This window comes from Passer domesticus, chromosome Z (genome assembly GCF_036417665.1).
Source record: "Passer domesticus isolate bPasDom1 chromosome Z, bPasDom1.hap1, whole genome shotgun sequence".
Lineage (NCBI taxonomy): Eukaryota > Metazoa > Chordata > Aves > Passeriformes > Passeridae > Passer > Passer domesticus.
In genome coordinates, this window is record NC_087512.1 from 29,577,960 (window position 1) to 29,597,535 (window position 19,576).

Below are 19,576 nucleotides of genomic sequence, written 5' to 3' on the forward strand. Positions count from 1 at the left end.
GGCAGTTTATTTGCGAGAAGCAAAACAAATGCCTGCTTTTTATGAAATACGTATTGTAGAAAATGGTGTGTTACACATGGTACACTTAAGGTAAATATCTGACAGAATTTCAGGTAAAATCTACTAGGAACCTAAGGAAAATGTGACACATAGATGTATGTGGGCCATCAAAATTAGTGAGAAATACTGCTGTGCTCTGTAAATCAGTTTAAGAGTTTACCAATTATGTTTTCTTTTTCACTTGGTGGCAATCAATTTTTTTATTGAGACTTTTGTATCTGAAGCATGATAGAACCTTGATTTTTACTATTTAGATAATTTAAGAAGCTTTATTGTTGTTTGTGAAATCCAATGCCTTGTTGGCATTGTGCCAGAGAAATTATAGATTTTGTAGTATTTGCTTTTTTGGACCACAGGATGGTGAGTTCTGAGGGATTTGGAAGATGGGGCAAAATTTTCTAAAGATTTTGTTACATGAAAGAGAAAAAGACCCCACCAAACCCCCCCTCCCCCCCAAAAAAAACCCCAAAAAACCAAACACAAATGAAAACAAAGAAATAAAGAAACACAGCCATAAGTGCATGCTTTGAAGTCAAACAGCTGCCATCAGTGGTTCAATTTTATTCCTGTAGTATTTGTTTAAAATATTTTTAAAATGTCTTAATTGTTGTTTGATGGCTTTGAACTCAGATAAAGTCTTTACAAATAAGGAAATAATCTGTGAAAACAAGTGTTCTGTGCACTCTACAGAGCTTTATAGAAAATAAATTCTATAATTAGAGAAGGTTAAATGTTTGCTGGAAATATTCTGTTATTTGCATTCTAATTGCTGTTAATTTAATAGCAATGCTGTGTAGGAGAGTGTCTGTGTAAGTAACTCTAGAAAAGGCATGATCCCTACGTGGACTGATCTAGCTGCTGGGGAGGGGTGGAAATCTTCTTGGTTTCAAAAGTAGTTCCAAAGAAAAGTGGCCAATTTAATGTTTATAACAAGTCATGAAACATGTCTGACTTCAGTGCTGACAATGGTATCTGCTATTCTGCAGAGAAAAACCACATTTGGAAGAAGCATGTTTAAATACTGTTTTGTGTCTCTCTCGTCACTCTCCTCAGCTGCTGTCTGAAAGACACACTTTACTTTCATTTTTCTCCTCTTAGTTTTATTTCTCCTAACAGGACAATTCCTAATTCCTACCTTGTCCCATGTATAAGGTGTGGCGAACATACGTATGAGTGCACCCTCAGTCAATTTCCAGAGGATACCAAGTTGGGTGGGATGTTCCTCTGTTGGAGGACAGGAAGGCTCTGCAGGGGGATCTGGATGGCATGGATCTGTGGGCTAAGGACAGCTGCATAAGGCTCAACAAGGCCAGTGCTGGCTCCTGCCCTGGGGTCACAGCAACCCCAGGCAGTGGCACAGGCTGGGGCAGAGTGGCTGCAAAGCTGCCACAGGAAAAGGAGCTGGGGGTGCTGCTGACAGCAGCTGAACATGAGCCAGCAGGGCCCAGGTGGCCAAGAAGGCCAATGGCATCCTGGCCTGGACCAGCAATGGTGTGGCCAGCAGGAGCAGGGCAGGGATTGCCCCCTGTACTCAGCACTGGTGAAGCCACACCTTGAATGCTACATCCAGTCCTGGGCCTCATTTTGGGAAGGATGTTGAGATCCTGGAGCATGTCCAGAGAAGGGAAATGGAGCTGGTGAAGGGTTTGGAGTAAAAGTCCTATAAGGAGCAGCTGAGGGAGGTGGGGTTGTTTAGCCTGGAGGAAAGGAGGCTGGGAGGGGAAGGGACCTTATCACTCTCTATAGCTGCTTGAAAGGAGGTCGTAACCAGATGGGGGTTGGCCTTTTCTCCCAGGTAGCTAGCAACAGGATTAAAGTAAACTGCCTCAAATTGTGCCAATGGGGATTTATTTCCTGTAGGTGTGGTGCTTGGGAACATGGTTTAGCCTTGGCAGAGCCACGTTAATGGTGGTTTTGGATGATCTTAAAGGTGTTTTCCAACCTAAATTAGTCTATGCCTTCTATACTGTAATGTCCCTTTCTATGATCTACTTATCATTGAGATCAATGTGAACAGTAATTTAGGTTCTGGTGTGATTTCCGATGAATCTACTTGCCCACCCTTCAAAAGAGTCTTAAAAAACAATGACTATATCCTTAGAAATGATGAGAAGTAAAAACAATCTAATGAGGGAGATTGTTTGTATTTTCTAATCTTTTTATGGTGTAGAGATTTTGATCATAGCGTTTTTCTTCCTCTGTTTTGATGACTTCCAAGGCGCAGTAAAAGCCTGGCAATAGCTTTATTGTATTCATTGATGTGAGTGAATGGTTATATGGAGAGAGGAGTGGGTTACCAAGCACAAATTTTTCTCTAATGTTTGTTGTGTTCCTTTTCACTCTGTCGCTTAATTAGATTTTTTACTCCTCTTTGTTTTTGGGATTGTTACAGTCAGCCATAAGGGCTCTTCAGTCTTAGTTGTACAACTGATGTCGTGTTTCCCAGATTAATATTGAAAAGAAGCTGTGAGATAATCAAAGGAAACATTAAACTGAAAAAGGATTGTGTGTAATAATGTATGCATACAGAAATAATGTTCATTATAGTGTTGACTGGTTTAAGTCAAGTGAAAAGACTAGCATCATGTCTTTTTTGTAAGTACTTAAAAAAATTAATAAAATGTTGCACTTGAAGCTTTTTTTCTTCTTATTTGCAAAGAGGTCTGAGCTTTCAATTGTGAACTTCACTTTTTACCAATGCGCTGAGATAAACATTATTCTTCGTGGTTTTGGGAAAACAATGGGCCAACTTCTTCCAAAGTGTGCAGGTGTTCAGATGAGAAATACTTGTCAAGTGTTCCACTTTGTCTCCACATTGCATTAAAAGGCAATGCAAAGCTGTTAAGAGTAATAAAAACTCTTTATAGTAATTTACAGTAAGTTTGAATCACTTGCAAAATGACTGAAGGTTGAAATAGTAGTCTTCTGTATAAACTACTGTTTATATAGGTACCTTAAAATATTTCTCTAAGGAAGTACAAGGTAAGTGTAATATGTGTGGCAATGACTGTGATTAGGAAGGGGATTTCAAGCCTGTTTGTTTTCTTATAGAAGGAAAATTGCTGAAAAGTAAAATTTTTCTAGGTATTGGATTGTGTGGTACAGTTGTCAGTGGTGACAGGTATTCTTTAAAGAATTTACCATCAGAAATGTGGATAAATTAGTACTAGTATCTTGACATATTCCTTTGAAATGATAATATTCTGGTAGTACCGTGATATTTTGAGGAGAATAAATATTTTATATTTTTGTAACATTGAAGAGATTATAATGTCTAAATGTATTTGTCAGAAACTACCAGATACATGTCATAGTTGAGTAATATATGTACTGCTGTTCTAAAAATTGTTATTAAATATAGCATAACCTGCAAAAATGTAGTTAAAATTTGTGAAGTATGGCTATGTATTGACCTATTAAAATGCACTTTTACAGCTGGGATCACTTTAGTGAGCATTGCAATTGCTACATCTAAAACTGGTTATACAGCTACTGTAAAAATAAGAATCAGTATTTTATGTTAAAATCAGATAAGCATTTTACTTAATGTTTTTCAATATTAAAAAATATCTGTGAGGTAAAGTAACATATTCAATAATAATTTATAATAATTAGTTGTAACAGTGTGGGCATAAATATGAAATTGATTTATTGTTGTAAGTCTAAGGAATGTAGGAGGAGTTGAAATTAATCAGGTGATTTTAGTGTTTTGGCCAGTTTCAGTGAACATTTCCTTTTGGGCTAAGAATATTTGTCCAAAATAGTCTTTAGGAAAAGGAAGTAGCTCATCTGTCTTGAGTGTAGAAGTTGTTATTGTTTGTTTGGTATTTGAAGCAAGTTATTTGTTCTAGTATTGATCTCCATGATAGGAATTGCTTTTGTTTGAGGGCAGATCACTAGCAGTTTGCTTGGTGACTAGTTGTGATACAATTTAACATAGTGTGCAAGGATGAGATATGTTGTTTAAAAAAAAATTCTCTTAGCTATTACTTAATTCTTAGTAGAAGACTAAGATTTCAAGATCTTAGGGTTACTAGAAGCTTATATGGGTGAGATGTTGCGATGGGATGAATAATGGGTAAAAAAGCCCATGGAATACTGTTAAATAGGAAGATAAAACATCTTCTGTCTGAAGAAACCTTCAAGTGCAAATTGCTACTGTACTTACACTGTTTGGCCACTGTCAGAGTAACTACTAACTAGGTTAACAGTTGATTTTTACAAGCATTTCTTGTTTTCTTCTAATCCACTATATGTATCTGTGCTTCAATAATTGCTGTTTGCTGTATTAATTTGTTTCTCCAAATGAACTGAAAAATTTGTAAACAGAGATAAATTTCATGTGATTTAAAAAAATAAAATTTGTAAATTAATTTGAGGACTTATTACTTAAAAATTATTGCTTCAAATTTTTTTCAGTTGTATTAACTTGTTTCTGCCAGTTTTTATATTTGAAAGGTGCAGATTTTATGAGCGTCTATTCTTTTGAGTTCACATTGGTGTTTTTTCTTTTATTAGGATATAAATTTTATTTTAATTTTTGAATTTCAAGCACCTTTTTGTTTCACAAATGCATCAAGTCCAAGGCTTCCATTTTAAAAGAATTAAATAATTCTATAAACATTGTTACTAATTTGTAAAATGTGTAATAAGTTAGTATTTCTTAATAAGTGAAATAACCAAAGCAGGTGGTTAGGAGTGCTTGTTCAGTGAGAAGTCTCAGCTTCATGCAGATGCTACCTTCTTGTCTATCAATTCTAGCTTTCATAAATACCATGTTTGACGTAAAAATCTCAGAAAACAAATCAAAACTGAGAGTATTAAATTTTCCTGACTTCTTGCTTTAACCTATATTCTTACTATTCCAGCTGTCCAGCTTTTAAATATCATCATACTTAGTCTTAATCAGCTGCATCAGGACTGCAATCTGCCATCAGTTCATATCCCAGTAAGATCACCAGAACTGTGGATTCAGTGATTGAGCAGAGCAGCTCATGCTTAAGAGTATTCTTAGAGGCTGTCTTCCCAATAAAACTTGTCTCAATTGAGTTTTTAATAGTTTTGATTATATTTCTTGGTTTTCTGACTGCTTGAGCACCAGCTAATGTCTTCCCTGGAGGTGCTAATAATTGCTGTTATAATGAAGTCTAATTTTTTCTCTTCAATTTTGTAGCTTTGATCTTGGTTATACTGTCTCTTACATGCTTATTACCTGAAATTAGAATAGCAGTTTGCAGTTGAATCTGAAGTGCAACAAAAGCTACATGTATTGCTTTATGAATGACTTTTAATATATGAATTTTATGGGGAATAACATAGGAAAACAGCTTAAATCACCTGAAATCAATAGATTTGTTCTGTTGTATATTTTATGCAGTACATCATTATGATTAGAAATACATCTGAAGTGATCATTTTCATTTTTATACTTCCCAGAGAAATGGTAAATTTATGCATACAAAATAATTTTTAAACCATTTTTTCCTTCTATCTGATAGTACTTTGTAAGTAACAAAAAAGCATAGATAGGTCCTGTAAAACCTAGTGGCTTACAGCTATCAAGTCATTGAAGGATTTGTCTGCAGCTATTATTTCTATTTTTTGTGCACCTTTTTGTATGTAGTATGGTGTATGGTGTTTCAATCCATGTTAGATTTGATATAAAATTGTAAACCAGATAGGACCTTTTTATATTCTCTGCTCTGAACATCTCAGACTTATAACCTGATCTCATACCAATTAAGGTCAAGAGAATTTTTCAAGTAACTTCAACTGTCTTCTAAAGTGCTTACAAATAGGTATGAACAGACTGTCTTTTGAAAGGCTGCATCAAGTGTATGTCTTTTGACTGGGACTATTATATAAAATTGCATTGCTTTACAAATTTTAGTAATATTTTTATTATTTATCTTTTTCAGGGTATTGAGGAATGGAATATTGCCCATCTCAATACAATATTGGATGTTGTAGGAGAAGAGTGTGGGATTTCTATTGAGGGTGTAAATACACCATATCTTTATTTTGGCATGTGGAAAACAACATTTGCGTGGCATACTGAAGACATGGATCTCTACAGTATCAATTATCTCCATTTTGGGGAGCCAAAGTCATGGCAAGTTATTATTTTTTTTCTAAGATCACTTCTGTTTATTTCAGCTGACTAAACCAAACAGATGGGTTATGATTGCTTCACAGTGGCAAACTTTACAAAAAAGCTAAGATTGTAGTTCAGTGAGGGTTTTTTTTTAGCTCATAATGCTATGAAATCACAATGATATATTCTTTTATTTTAAAGGGAAAGACACATAAGTACATAAGACTTACTTGAGTTCAACAGAAAAATATTTGAAAGATACAATATGAGAAGCTTAATATGTTGGGAACCCCAAGACTATTTGAGGAACTTCTGAAAGAGCTCTTTAAAATCAGTTTTTAGTTCTGTTGCCTTTTGGGCCTACAAACCATATTTTGTATTTAACATGCATTTGATTGCCTTTTTGAATCAGAGTCATATTCTGTACAGTTCTTATCTCCTACAGCTGGACCAGTAGGAGATAAGATTCAGAGCTAAAGGTCCTTCCTGCATGTGATGCTTCTACTGTCCTTTCTCTGTAATCTTAGATTTTTGGTTGAACAGCCTTAACAGGCATTTTGGTTTAATACATTGTGATATACATGTATCCCACGTATATAAGACAAATCTATTTCTTTTGTTCATAACATCTTTTTTTTTTTTTTCAGAATACCTGTATTCAATATTCTGAGAGTGTAGAATGATTAGAAAGATATGCAAAAGATAAGTTATGCATAGTTCAATTCTGGCAGTTTCTAGTCATCCAAATGTGGACAAAAAATGTATAGCTTGTAATTCCATAAAACATCACTGGGTATTTTTTATACCCATACAAAACTCAAATACCTCTAATGTATTTATACTGAGAGTGTGGTAAATTGGTCAGATGCTCAGTCTTAGATCATTGCCTTGTTTACCTGCTTTGCTTATGTAATGGATCTCTTGAGTTAAGGCAGAGAAGGTGAATACCTTTACCCATTGTAAAGCAGGTCCCTATTTGAAATTGATAAATTTTATACATAGGTATGTGAGGTTGCTTCTTTGATAGACTTAAACATACAGAATGTCTTGTTAACCGTATCATCAATATATTTTTAAAAAAATGGATGTAAAGATAAGTGATTCCAGAATGTTCCAAGATGACAGGACAATTGTAAGTAATATGAGGATTGTATAAAGTTGTTTTCTGCTTCTTAGGAATTTAGAAAGTGCTGTTTGAAGAAAAACTCTCTGCATATTGTGAATTTCCAAACAATAGAGAACTTAAACTCTGAACTCCCTAGACACAATGGGAAGAAACTAGGAAGGCTTCTTTAATTATTTTTGAAGGAGATATGAGTGAATAACAGGATAAATGCTTTCCTAGTTTACAGATACTTGTTTCTGTAATAATAAACAAAATCATTAAACACTGACCTCTTCATATTTTGAAGAAATAGTGGTAGATACAGATTCATTTTCTGTACCACATTGGCCCATATTTTTAAGAGATGCAGCATTATAAAAAAGTTGAACAGAAGACAGCTTTGGATTTATTTCATGTTACACATTGTCTCTTACTGGAGGATTGCTTTAATAATTTATGCAAATTTCATTTATCAGTAAAATGTGTTCTGTTAATGTGATATTAGTATAATATTTTCTTCAAGAAAGTGGGGTAGGATCTGAATCTTATGATACAGCTCTTTAATTCAACGGATTTGACAATCCTTAGTGAAACAAAATAACTTGACATCCACAGTAGTAATACATGTTCTTGGATTTTACTGGTTGTACATGTGGTTCTTCAAGACAGATGCATTGGTCTTTCTGAGAACTAATATGCAATGTGTTTTCTCTGAATTGTGAAAGGACAGCCATTTCCATCTGAGAGCCATGATTAGAACTTGGGGCTAGCACATGAGTATGTCTGCTGTAGCAGTCTTTATAGAATTTAAAGCTTTCTGCAGTGTTTAGGCATAGGTTAACTATAATTCACACTTTTCCTTCAAGTGTTACGCAGAGAAGTCTATAATTCTATGTTATGTATACCAATTCCTTCATTGACTGCATGATATGAAACATTGGGGGAAATTGTGTCTGATAACATACAAAATTAGGATTACAGTTGTTAGGATGTCTATGTATATATTTGTGTAACACATAATATGTGTAACATAATACATATATTAATTTTATAGATTTTTCTTAACTTGCAAAAATAAGCTAAAGAGGGAATAAATTAGAAGAGAAGAAGGAACTTAAACTCAAAAGCCCTGAAATAGAATAATATAAGGTCAGAAGAGATTTGGCTATGGTAGGGAAAGATTTACTGGAAAGAGACTTAAAATTACTTGCTATTAGTCAAGACTTTTTACAGTTTTCTCTTTGCATTCTGAGGGGAAGGGTACCTTGAAAATGCTACCTCATTTTATATCTCAGTTTCTTAGAAAAAGTTATTATTAGAAAAAGTTCTTATTAGCAAGACAAACCATTGGTGTGGTTGGTAGTGTAGCTTAGTAATTGGTGTATTTTGTAATGGTATTTGTAAACCGCTTACTAAAACGTCCTTCACTCTGGCATTTGTTGTTAAATATTTATTTTCTATTGTAATTATTGTTTCAGGGGTATAGGTGTTAAGATAGTTTATTTTTGTGTAATAATTTGAAGAATTTTGTCATGTTAAGCTATTAAAGTGCTCTTGAAAATTAATGTTTAGCAGAGATCAGATTTTTGTTACTAGAAGAAATACTATGCTATTAATATAGGTACTATATCCTTGGGTAAAATGTGAATAATGCTTCAGTTTACATTATAAGTTTATAAATAAAAAATCCAAATAAGACACTCACATTTTTTGAAAATAATTCTGTATTAAGTATCTGAAGGCAAGGCTTACTCTGTGTTCTGGTTACCTGACTCATGAACAACAGTGTGTTGAATTTTTTTAAGTGTGGAGATGATATAAATCTTCTTGAAGAAGGATAATAATGAATATAAGGAAGTTTTTCTTAATCAGGCAGAAAGTAATTACTTTCATGGCACTGTGGGTATTTCAAATATAATAATAATAGGACAAATTTTTTCCGGTTTTATTTTAAAAAAGAAAAGATGTGTAGAGAATATATTATTTTACTTCAGAAAATATTTTAAAATATTGTGCTCAGTTAGTTCACCTTTTATATCTGATGGTGAAGGCCTGAGTTCTTTTCTGCATGAAGAACTAGGTTTTTACTTTCCCCGTGAAAGGGGCACAGTTAAAACTTGCAGTATGCTACAAACCTATCAATTTGTATGTTTTCTGTGACATTCGATCTGGTCTTTGCTTCCTAGGTTTTCTGAAGACTGAAAATGACAAGAGACAATACATTATGTTAAAAATACTTTCATATTTAGTAATGTCTTTCATAAATCACAAAATGCCTTGCGGGGCTGATCAGTCATAAAGTAAACAGGAAGAAGAGCTACAGAAAGAGGAGGTAGTTCCATCTTTGTGGCTATATCAAGAAAAAGAGACCAGATTATTAAAGAGAGAATCCTTAGACAGCCAAAATTAGATGGATTAGGAGAGTGAGACTAGACTTGACAGTTTATTTAGGTTGTAAGAGGAAATAGATCTATTGTGACAATCAAAATAAATCAGGGATTTAGGTTCAGGAGCTCTATTCGTGATTGCAGTGGATGTAGGATGGTACGAAATCTGATCTCTAGGTTGCAGAAAATTTATACTTTGAGCAGCCTTACTGTTACCTCTTGATTGCCATGGCTAGAATCTGTTTTTATGGATTTGCCAGTACAGAATGTGTATCAATACCTTTTCATCTTGCTTAATGAGGTAGAAAAATCAGGAAAGATACATAGTTACACAGCAGGGGTTGTAGAAGTCTTTGAAACTTTTCACGTGGTGGCTTTCAGATTTTGAATCCTAGTAGCGGGGAAATAGTAATGGGGTTATGAATATGATGGGATAAAAATGGATGGCATTCTGATATTCGTTTCAGACAAAAAAGATCAAGAAGGAAAAGCATACTCAGACTGATGCTAACATTGTATGATTTAAGAACAAATATGGCAATAAGGTAAATGGATTTAGAGAGGCTCAGCTAGGTCCTTACAGGGCCTTCTGAGGAAGGATTAATAGAACTTCCAGTGTGATCTGCCGCTGACAAAAGCTAGTCAATGGCGATGCAAAGCTAGGCCAGGCGATGCAAAGCTCAGCCTAAGTGGAAGAGTCTTGGTACCTTGGCAAAAGTTGTGCATACTACTGATGCTATGGACATATTTCTGAATTACGTTCTATGTCTAGGAAACAAAATAGACACAGAAGACTACAGGGAAGCCAAACCTGTATGGCAGAAATGGGACTAAAGTACAAAGCTTCCATTAGGATTAGTCAGACTTCTTGCTGAAAACTGTTATAAAAATTAGAAATACTATGAGTCACAGAGATGACTGTAATCAAATAGGGATTCTGATTGTGAATAGGTATCTGTAATCAAATAGTATAGTGGTTTGTCAGCAGCTCAGATGGATTATCATGCTTGAAACAGAGCAATCATTTGCTACTTTCAATGTTCTTCACAAAGTAGAAGAACTTTTTTCAGGGATTAGAGGAAGAGGAGATGTTTTATTTGTTTATTTGTTTTGTTTTTCCCTTGTGGAAGAGGATTTCTTTTCTTAAAATATTTAGATTAAATAGAAACATTTTTAGGTGGCAACAGACTTTTGCATTTCCCATCTCAAAACAAAAAATATATTAACTTCCTAAATTAAGTTCATAAAATTTGAATCTGCTCATATTTTAAAAAGTTACATCTAATAAATATGAACCACCTAAATAGATAATAAAGTAAATCAGTACCTGATAAAAGGGTCATGTGATTCTGAGCTCAGTGCCTGGAGTTAGATAGCATTACTTTGATGTACTGTGAATATTGCAAGTTGTCTGTTGCCAATTATAAAACCAATGAATGCAGTTAATTTTGAAAAAAAACTGATGATGTTTACTTATAACAACATTTTATGGGTTTGCAGCTCTTGAATTTTAAAAACACCAATCTGCAGGAAAAATCATCAGCTGTTTTTACCTTGTCTATAAATAACATGGGATTTAGAGAAGTAGTTTGGTTAAGTATTAAGCATAGTTTGATTAAGTATTAAGCATCACACAAAATTTGCTTGAAATTGATGCTATTAACTATTATGTGTGCATACACCTGACTTTGGAAGAATGGAACTCAAATTGTTTCATATTCCGTTTCTGGTCACTGACATGAGAATGATTGACTGGATAGAAGAGGCTGCTTGTCTGATCATCTTGATTGGCTAAGCAGTTTTTGCACAGTAGAGCAACAATTTGTTGTTTTTGATGCAACTGAGAAGAAGAATTAGTCTTGAAAATGTATATATATAAATTAATTACAACTTAATGAGGTAAATTTAATGTTTATTAATATTTGCAGTTAATCTTTTTGCCAGTACTCTTGATCTGCTGAACTAAGACATATTTCAGAAGATGTTAGCAATAATAGGTAAATATATATACTGTATTTTTTCTGTCCTTGTAGTACGACTATCAATGAACAGTGACTCTTCATACTTTACCAAGTATGTCTTTGTGAACTAATAAAATTAAAATCTACTTAGTATCATCGTTTCCCCTTTTGTCTTTTCTTAACTTTTTTTTCTATTTGCTTGTTATCCAGGAAAACGCTCTTTTGGCCTCTTAGTGAGTTACCATTACATCTGCTTTGGAGGTGGCTGGATCTAACCTTATTATATGAGAAGTCAAATGTTAGTAGCTGTTTGGTAATGTAGCTAAAAGAAAGATGAGCACAAGATGAAGATATTTTTCTAAGAGCTTTTAACTGTTCAAATTCTCACATAAGCTAGCTGTTGAGATTAAGAGTGAATAAATTTTTTTTCTCTGACTAGGTCATTTCAATTTGGGAGCTTTTTGTTTAATGCAGAGTAGATCAAGAATCCAGCAAGATTCATGTCTTTCATCATGAAAGTCAGGTGCACGTGTGCTAAGCTCAGTTTTCTAATAGATGGTGTTAGGAATCAAGCCTGAACAGTTCTTGAGAGTGACTTTGGGCCTTCTAATGTGTCATAGTACAAAGGGTCGTCTGTCTCCATTTTTTTGTCCTTGTCTTAGCTGTGAGGAGCAAGCAATTTCAGCAGAGGGAAGTAAAGGATTGAGTAGCAGATGTTACCAAACAACTTAAGTGAAGACTGTGATTAAAAACAGTGGTTTGCATTTAATGTATTGCATTTCTTTGTAATTTTGGATTACCTAAATAAATAGCTGTAGTCCTTAAGTCATGCACTGTCTTTCCAGAAGACTGACGGAGAGCTTAATTGATATCTGTAACATTGACATGTACAAATGGAAGCACGTGGGTCCATATTATTACTGAATTGTATAACATGTACTTTTGTAGGAGTAACATTTTAGGAGGAGCACCAGTTCAATTAGAGTCGAAGCAAAGTACAGTATCTAGTTTTGAGGTTTTTTGTTAGACATAAACAGTATCTGTTCCTGTTTTGCTTTCTGGAGTTGTGTATTTAAAGATGTACAGTACAGTATATAAAGCATACAAAGCATTTTTCTCTGATGGAGTGTGAAGGATGACAAACATAGTTTAGATTGATATGGATTCACTGGTCTGTGTGTAATATGTAGTGAAAAACAGTCACCAACACTTTGGAAGTACAAATGGAGAGAAACAAAGTGCATTTTTGTGAGACAACAAAATTCTGATTAAAACTGCAAACATTGAGCATAGTAAACTGAAAGTCTGTTTAATGGATTTTCAGTGGACATGTGTTTGTCTTACAGAGCACTGACTTATGTAGTGGTCTTCCTTCTATGTAGGTATTTCAGTTGTAATAGAGTAAAATTGTAAAATTTTAGTGTGTGTGCAAATAACAACTTGCGGTAGTTGGATGCTTATTGCTTGTTTTTCTGAGTGAATTTTCAAGGCTGATGAATGAATGTGTTTACAGTGTAGTAAAAGGCTACATGTTTACTTAGTTTGAAAAAGTACAGCTGAATATACATTTCCTTATTTTCTGAATAACATTGTTTTAATAGAGAAGGCTCAATCCAGTGTTATTGCAACATTAAGCTGAAACAAAAGGCTATTATATCACATATTAAAGCAGGTAAAGTCAATAATAAATCCTAATTAAAACATTCAGTAAGTTCATGAAGTGCAGTAAATATGTTAAGAACAAAGAGAAGCAGAAATGAAACAACTTTTCAGTAGTTTTCTCTTTTTTGGCTGCAGTAAACATTAAAAATATGTTCTTTGGTATTTTTTGCTGAATTGTTGTAGACAGGGTGTGGAATTGAAAAAAAAAAAAGATTATTGTTAGGACAGTGGGTTTCTAAGATACGTACAATTCCATAAATTGAAGAAAGTCTATTTCTATAATGATTTAAAACTCTTATTGTAATGATTCTACGAGGGCAAGTTTTATAGCAGCTTTTGCTGTAGGAAAAAATAGAGATTTTAATGCTCATATTTTTCTGTTGAACCCTTGTGTCTTGTGAAGCATTCAAAGAAATTAAACTTATGTAAGTTAGACTTATTTTACATTTTAAAATTTAATTTAGAAAAATAAACTATTTATTTTTTAATTGTGGTGATGTAATTATATTTAAATATTGTCAATGTATGTGACTTAAATAGTGAATATAACATTTTGGAACTACATAATATAATATTTAAACTAGAAATAAGTGAAGTTTTTCTCAAACCTCTGCCCCCCCAAAACCCAATGTCTGTATTTTTTCCTTAGATGTCAGTACATTTTTATGTGTAATTTTTAAGTCTTGAATATTTTTGACTTCTGTATAGTTAGATATTTATCATACATGAATGAATACTTTAAATCATTATGTAGTAATTACATCTTTAAGCATTTCATCCTTTTCTTTATGTGAATTTTAGGTATGCTATTCCTCCAGAGCATGGGAAACGGCTTGAAAGACTAGCTCAAGGTAGAATTTCCAGTATTTTTGTATGTATGGCATTTGAAGGGCAACCCTTGAGGAAAGTGAGAAACGTTGTTCTTGACTCACCTACTGTTTTATTACTTAATGTTGTGTGACTTTTATGTGTCTACACTATGATTGCCCTGAGGAATTCTTAAGAATTGAAGTGGTTCTTTGTTTTGTTTTGGTTTTGTTTGCTTCTCTTAGAACTTTATTTTGTATTGCCACTTATAACTTGGTGAAACTTATGAAAATAAGGCTTAATATTTTATTGTTCGTTAGATTTTCATCGCTAGTATTTTTGACTCCTCTGTGCCCTTGCTCTTTCTTGTTCTAGCTTATTTTCATGAGCAACTTTTTTAGTCTTTTACCCAAATTTGATACAGAGATAGAAATATTGAAGACAGATGAGTCTCCAAAAGTTTCATCAAAGTTGACAGTTGGTTAGAGGGTAGAATCCTGGTTACTGCCTCTGTGAAAGGGTAAGCAGACAAAGTGTAGAAACACTAAGTTATTTGTTAGCAGCTTGCTGACTATTGAGCAGAAATATAGATCCACTTTAGGTGAAGCATGTACTGGCTTTTGCCATTTAGACGTGGCAGAAATGTCTGGGAGACGGAGCAGAGATATGGTTGTAAGGTTGAGGACTAAGGGATAAAAACCACTAGTCTGTAGAAAGATTCTCATTCAGTAATTTGGGTTTTTTTCAGTAATACTACACCTCTATTTTTGTTTCTGAATTAAGAGTGCAAATTATGGACATTAGGGATGTTTCTTGGCCTGGCCGCCCATGTTTTATAGCGTGCTAATAACTATTAAAGGAATTATGGAATGGAGTGCTTAATGAAATGGAATGAGAGGAAAGGAATGCTATTGAAAGTTCATAACTAGGTCTTGTGTTTCAAGACAAAATTCTGAAAATCTGTGTACATTTAGTTTTCATATATTTTTTTTCCTTAGTGTAAGGGTGCATGATTCTTTTTCTGAGCTATTACAGAACTATTGCAGTTAAAGATGTGAAAGTAAAGACCTGTGAACTTCCCATCTTAAAAGTATGTCTCAGGAAAACAGATTTCAACCTGAATAATTACATTTCCTATTCCTAAATTTTGTCATGGTTTCATTTGAAAAAGTTGTCAGTCATTTTCTTTGCTTTCCAGTTTCTTTTCCCAGTGCAAAGTATAGAACTCCATATACTGTTTGTTTTTCACTGGTAAACTAACTGGAACCTGTAAGCTGGGCAATAGGCACTGGCTTAGGATGATTCAATAATTTAGTTTTACAAGAAATGATAAAAGAGTAAAAGAAGTAGAGAATTGCAAAATTTTCAGAGAGGGACACTAAGACTGTTGAAAAAATTGCCTTTTTCTTTTAGTAATTGATAGTAAACTAACTTTTCAATGAGGGGAAGTGTGAATAAAGGGAAGGGAATATGGTAAAGGCTTGTGATGACTGGCATGGGCAAGGTGACCAAAAAGTTATTGTTCATTGAGTCTTCCAGTATATGTAGAGACTCCAAATGAAGTATCTTGTCAGGTTCAAAGTTAGCCTAAGGTTTATTTAACAGTGTACATTCCTTACTCACCTTGGTAGATTCTAAAATTTTCATGGAATCCTGGAGCACAGTGGCACAGAAATACGTTAGAGGAACTGCCCTGGCTTTCGGAATTTTGGAACAGCAACTATTTGCTACTAGTCAGAGGAAGCCAACTTTTTATGCTGTATGTAAACGCTTCTCCATACACAGTTCTGACACTTGATGCGAGTAAAATCTTTGGGTAGATAGACTTTGCACGTAATATTTTTTGGCTGCTTTGGCATTTCCTGTAGATTTCATATTGCTTGATGATGGGTGTGCAGTGTTCTAAAACCATTCAAGTTTAAATGTGCGATAGTGAGTATGCATCAAATTTTTCTTTATTTTCAGAGTGAGGGAAAAGGATGGGCAGTTGACACAACACTTGTTCACTCATTTCTAAAAATTAAATGGTACTGAGGCACAGTGTTACCTGTTGTAGACAAAAACAAAGCTCCTTCTTTCCTTGAAATACCTTGATTTCTGTAGATATTGGAATAACCTATACAAATTCAGGAAGTAGGTAACTTTTGGAGATACATGAAAAAAGAAGCTGGTCTGAAGGTGCACAGTCCTCTTACTGCTGATGGTGGCCTAATACCATAATTAAGTGTCAGAGAAATGGAAATCTCCAAGGCCACTCTTTTTCAGAAAGTGAGAGGTTTTACTGGGGGAAGAGTGTCTTGATGTGTGGGTGCTAGTCAGAATTGGATGCATCTGCACAGGAGTGAGAATTAAACTGCTCTTAATTTTGTTAGTGTAAGTTACAAAGAACTGTGGAGTGAATGGAAAACTTCCTTGATGAGTCATGCTTATGATCATAACTTAATTATTTTTATTTCAGTACTGTTATTTGTTCAGTATCTGATTCTGTGATTTGGTTATTTGAATAGCAAATAACCAATCATAGAATCGGATACTGAAAAGAGATGATAAAATTTCAAACAGCGTTTATTTCATTGCATTTACTGAATGAAATTGGATTTCTGTAGGAAAATTAGGTACTCATAAGGTGATGATTACTGTAGCAGCAGTGTAAGATTGGTGAGTTAGGTAATGTTGAAGAATGTTGTCTGTGACACTAAGTTTTCAGTATTTCATTTTAATGTAGTCTGGGATGTTTTTCTGTGAGTAGATTGTTTCCATGATATTTTTGGTCCAGCTAATAGCTGAGAATGGAATGTAGATGATAATACTACAATGATGAACAATAAAAACAATGGATTTTTTTAAACTGAAAATTACTATTTCTTATTGTTTCTGTGCTGTGATCTTCTACTTTGCTACTGGTGCCTTCTAAAATACAGTGTGTTTCACATAAGGTATCTTACAAAGATGAAAGTACAAAATAAACTGCATGGCTGCAAGTCACTTAAAAGAAAATATTAATAAAACATAGTGTATATGAGACCTTTGTATTTAATACCACGTGTAGCGAAAATATTTTTGCATGAGTGCAACATTTGAAGGAAATGAAAAGTAGTTTATTCAGAAAGGTTAGTTCTGATGACCAGATGCCTGCTGAATTAATTGAATGCTCCTAAATAATTAAAATAATAAAATAATACATTAGAAATGACAGATTGTGTAAGTCAAGGCAGGAGTTGATACATAAAATTAAGGGAAGGTTAGAATATTTTCCATTATCTTGTCTGCACATCACAATTACAACACATGCCTTTTGTGCATGAATGCTTTCATTTTTGCTTTCCACTGAAATCTTGATTGACTGTGGTGCCTACAAATGCTTTGCCTGAAAGATGTTAGACTTGCATCTAATAAAGACAACAGTTTGATTTTGCCCTTCAGCTGCTTTCTCATTTGTGTAGATTTTTTTTCAATTTTATGTAGACATAAATGTAATAAAAATCTCAAGTGAGCTGTTAACTGCAATTCTTATACGTGTTGTTATGTTAATCTGTAATACCATGGTATTCTTAAATGATTTTTTGTTTCACAAAATGGCTTAGAAAATAAAGAGAATAGAGGCGGTGTGGCAAATGAGAAATGCTGGATTGAAGGATATTGGAGATCTTTTAGTAGATTGTTTGAGTGCAGAAGCTGTTTTAGAAAGGAGAGGACATGAATCTGTGATGTTCAATTATGTTAAAGACAAAACTAAAGTTTAGTATAAGTATGTATGGTTGTTGTACAAAGCTTTTTATGGTGTATGGTATTAATTATTTCATTTATGCAGTGTTGCTTAAACTTGGACCCCTTGGACGAGGACACGAGGCTTGACTCCATGTTGATCAGAAGGCTGATTTATTATGATATATATTATACTAAAATACTACATTATAACTATACTAAAAAGAACAGAGAGAAAGAGATCAGAAGGCTACAAAGACAAGAATAGAATAGAATGAATAACAAAAATCCTGTGACTGCTCACAGCCTTGGCACCGGTGGCTGTGATTGGTCACTGATTGAAAACAATCCACATGAACCAATGGAAGATTCACCTGTGGCACTCCACAGCAGCAGATAGTTATTGTTTACATTTCTTTCCTGAGGCCCTCAGCTCCTCAGGACAGGAAAAATCCTAGCAGAGGCTTTTTCACTAAAAATCCTGGCAACAATGCAGAAGTCGTTACCTGTTATGTATGAAAGCAAATGAAAATAATTGTTGAAATAAGACTTGAAGTAGAACTTGCATAACTTCTAATGATCTTGAATGTGGAAACTTTAGCAGTTGAAGAATTGAACTTTTTCTCACAAAAATAAGTAGCCAAGTTAGAAAAGTCTTATTTAAGAGATAATAAACTTAAGGCTTGAACGTGTTAATCTGGGCACACCTACAATTGTATTTCATACCATTTGAAAGCCTCTTTGTGGCTTTTGTATTCTGTTTTGTATAGCTTACAAATTGCCATTGTTCCTGTGTGGTGGTTGTTGTCATGCAGACTTACCCTCCTAATTTCTTTCACGTTCAACACAGACAGTTAAATTGAATTAGTTCAGATCATGGCAAAATAATTTAATTATATAAAGTTTGTATTTATACCTACCAAAGTAAAATCTAAAAAGAGAATTACTAGAAAAATTAGTAATTCTGTAATCTCTGCCATTGTTTCAGTAGTACTGATCTGCAAATTATGATTAATATTTTGTGTAAGTCCTTTAAATGAAGGTCTGTGTAAATAATACATAATCATAACCTTGAGCTTAGTTATGTTAATTTGGTTTATATTTACTTTCATTAACATTAAATATATTTGCAATTTAGGGTAGTTTTTTCCTTATGTTGTGAGTTTTATGATTATACATTTTAAAAAATAACATTAAAGAGGAATGCAGCACCTTTAAATTTGAGGTGAAGTCTTATTTAAGGAATTGTTGAAAATTATAGGATGTCTGGCTTCATTCATTGCACTGGTCAGGATTTGATTTGAAAGTTCCCTAAGAATATAATTTTATATGGATGTCATTAAATAATGACTATTAGTGACCAAATTATGATTTTGTTGATCATTCAAGGTAAAATATAGCAAACCAACCTGTTCAGTCCAAAGGAGTTGTAGAATTATACTTTTAGAAATAATATCGTAATATATAAATGCATATATGATTTTAGCTGGACAATGTAATTGAAAACCTTATGGGCATATTCTTAGAAGCAGAGAGTAACATTCCAAATATCTTGAAAACGCTAATCAACCAGGGAATGGAGCCCAAACTTCAGTTTGCCTGAGTGTTAGGTATGATATTGATGTGGTCATCTGATATGAGCTGCATGTGTTATGTTGGAAAGACACTTTTATGGTGGAAAGGAAAAATGAGACTGCCAGGTAATAACACTAACTGTCCCTCAATAATTTAGAAATTTGAACTTACTTTTTAAAATATGTTCTGTGTCCCTCCATGGCTAGGAATCTGCTGAGTG

At 33.7% G+C, this 19,576-nt stretch overlaps 1 protein-coding gene across 9 annotated transcripts in view; it reads left to right on the plus strand.

The window, feature by feature from the left end:
* KDM4C (lysine demethylase 4C) overlaps positions 1–19,576 on the plus strand; it is a 240,174-nt gene that overhangs the window by 23,766 nt on the left and 196,832 nt on the right. For 7 of the 9 annotated variants that reach the window (XR_010352060.1, XM_064402759.1, XM_064402758.1 and 4 more), the window contains 2 exons: positions 5,979–6,172; positions 14,071–14,120. Coding sequence is in view for 7 of the 9 variants with exons in the window: in XM_064402759.1 (XP_064258829.1) it covers positions 5,979–6,172; positions 14,071–14,120 (244 nt within the window). In the remaining 2 variants the exon portion in view is untranslated. Of the gene's footprint in view, positions 1–5,978; positions 6,173–11,876; positions 11,906–14,070; positions 14,121–19,576 lie in introns of those variants that run through there. The other 2 variants (XM_064402757.1, XR_010352061.1) reach the window with 2 other exon arrangements.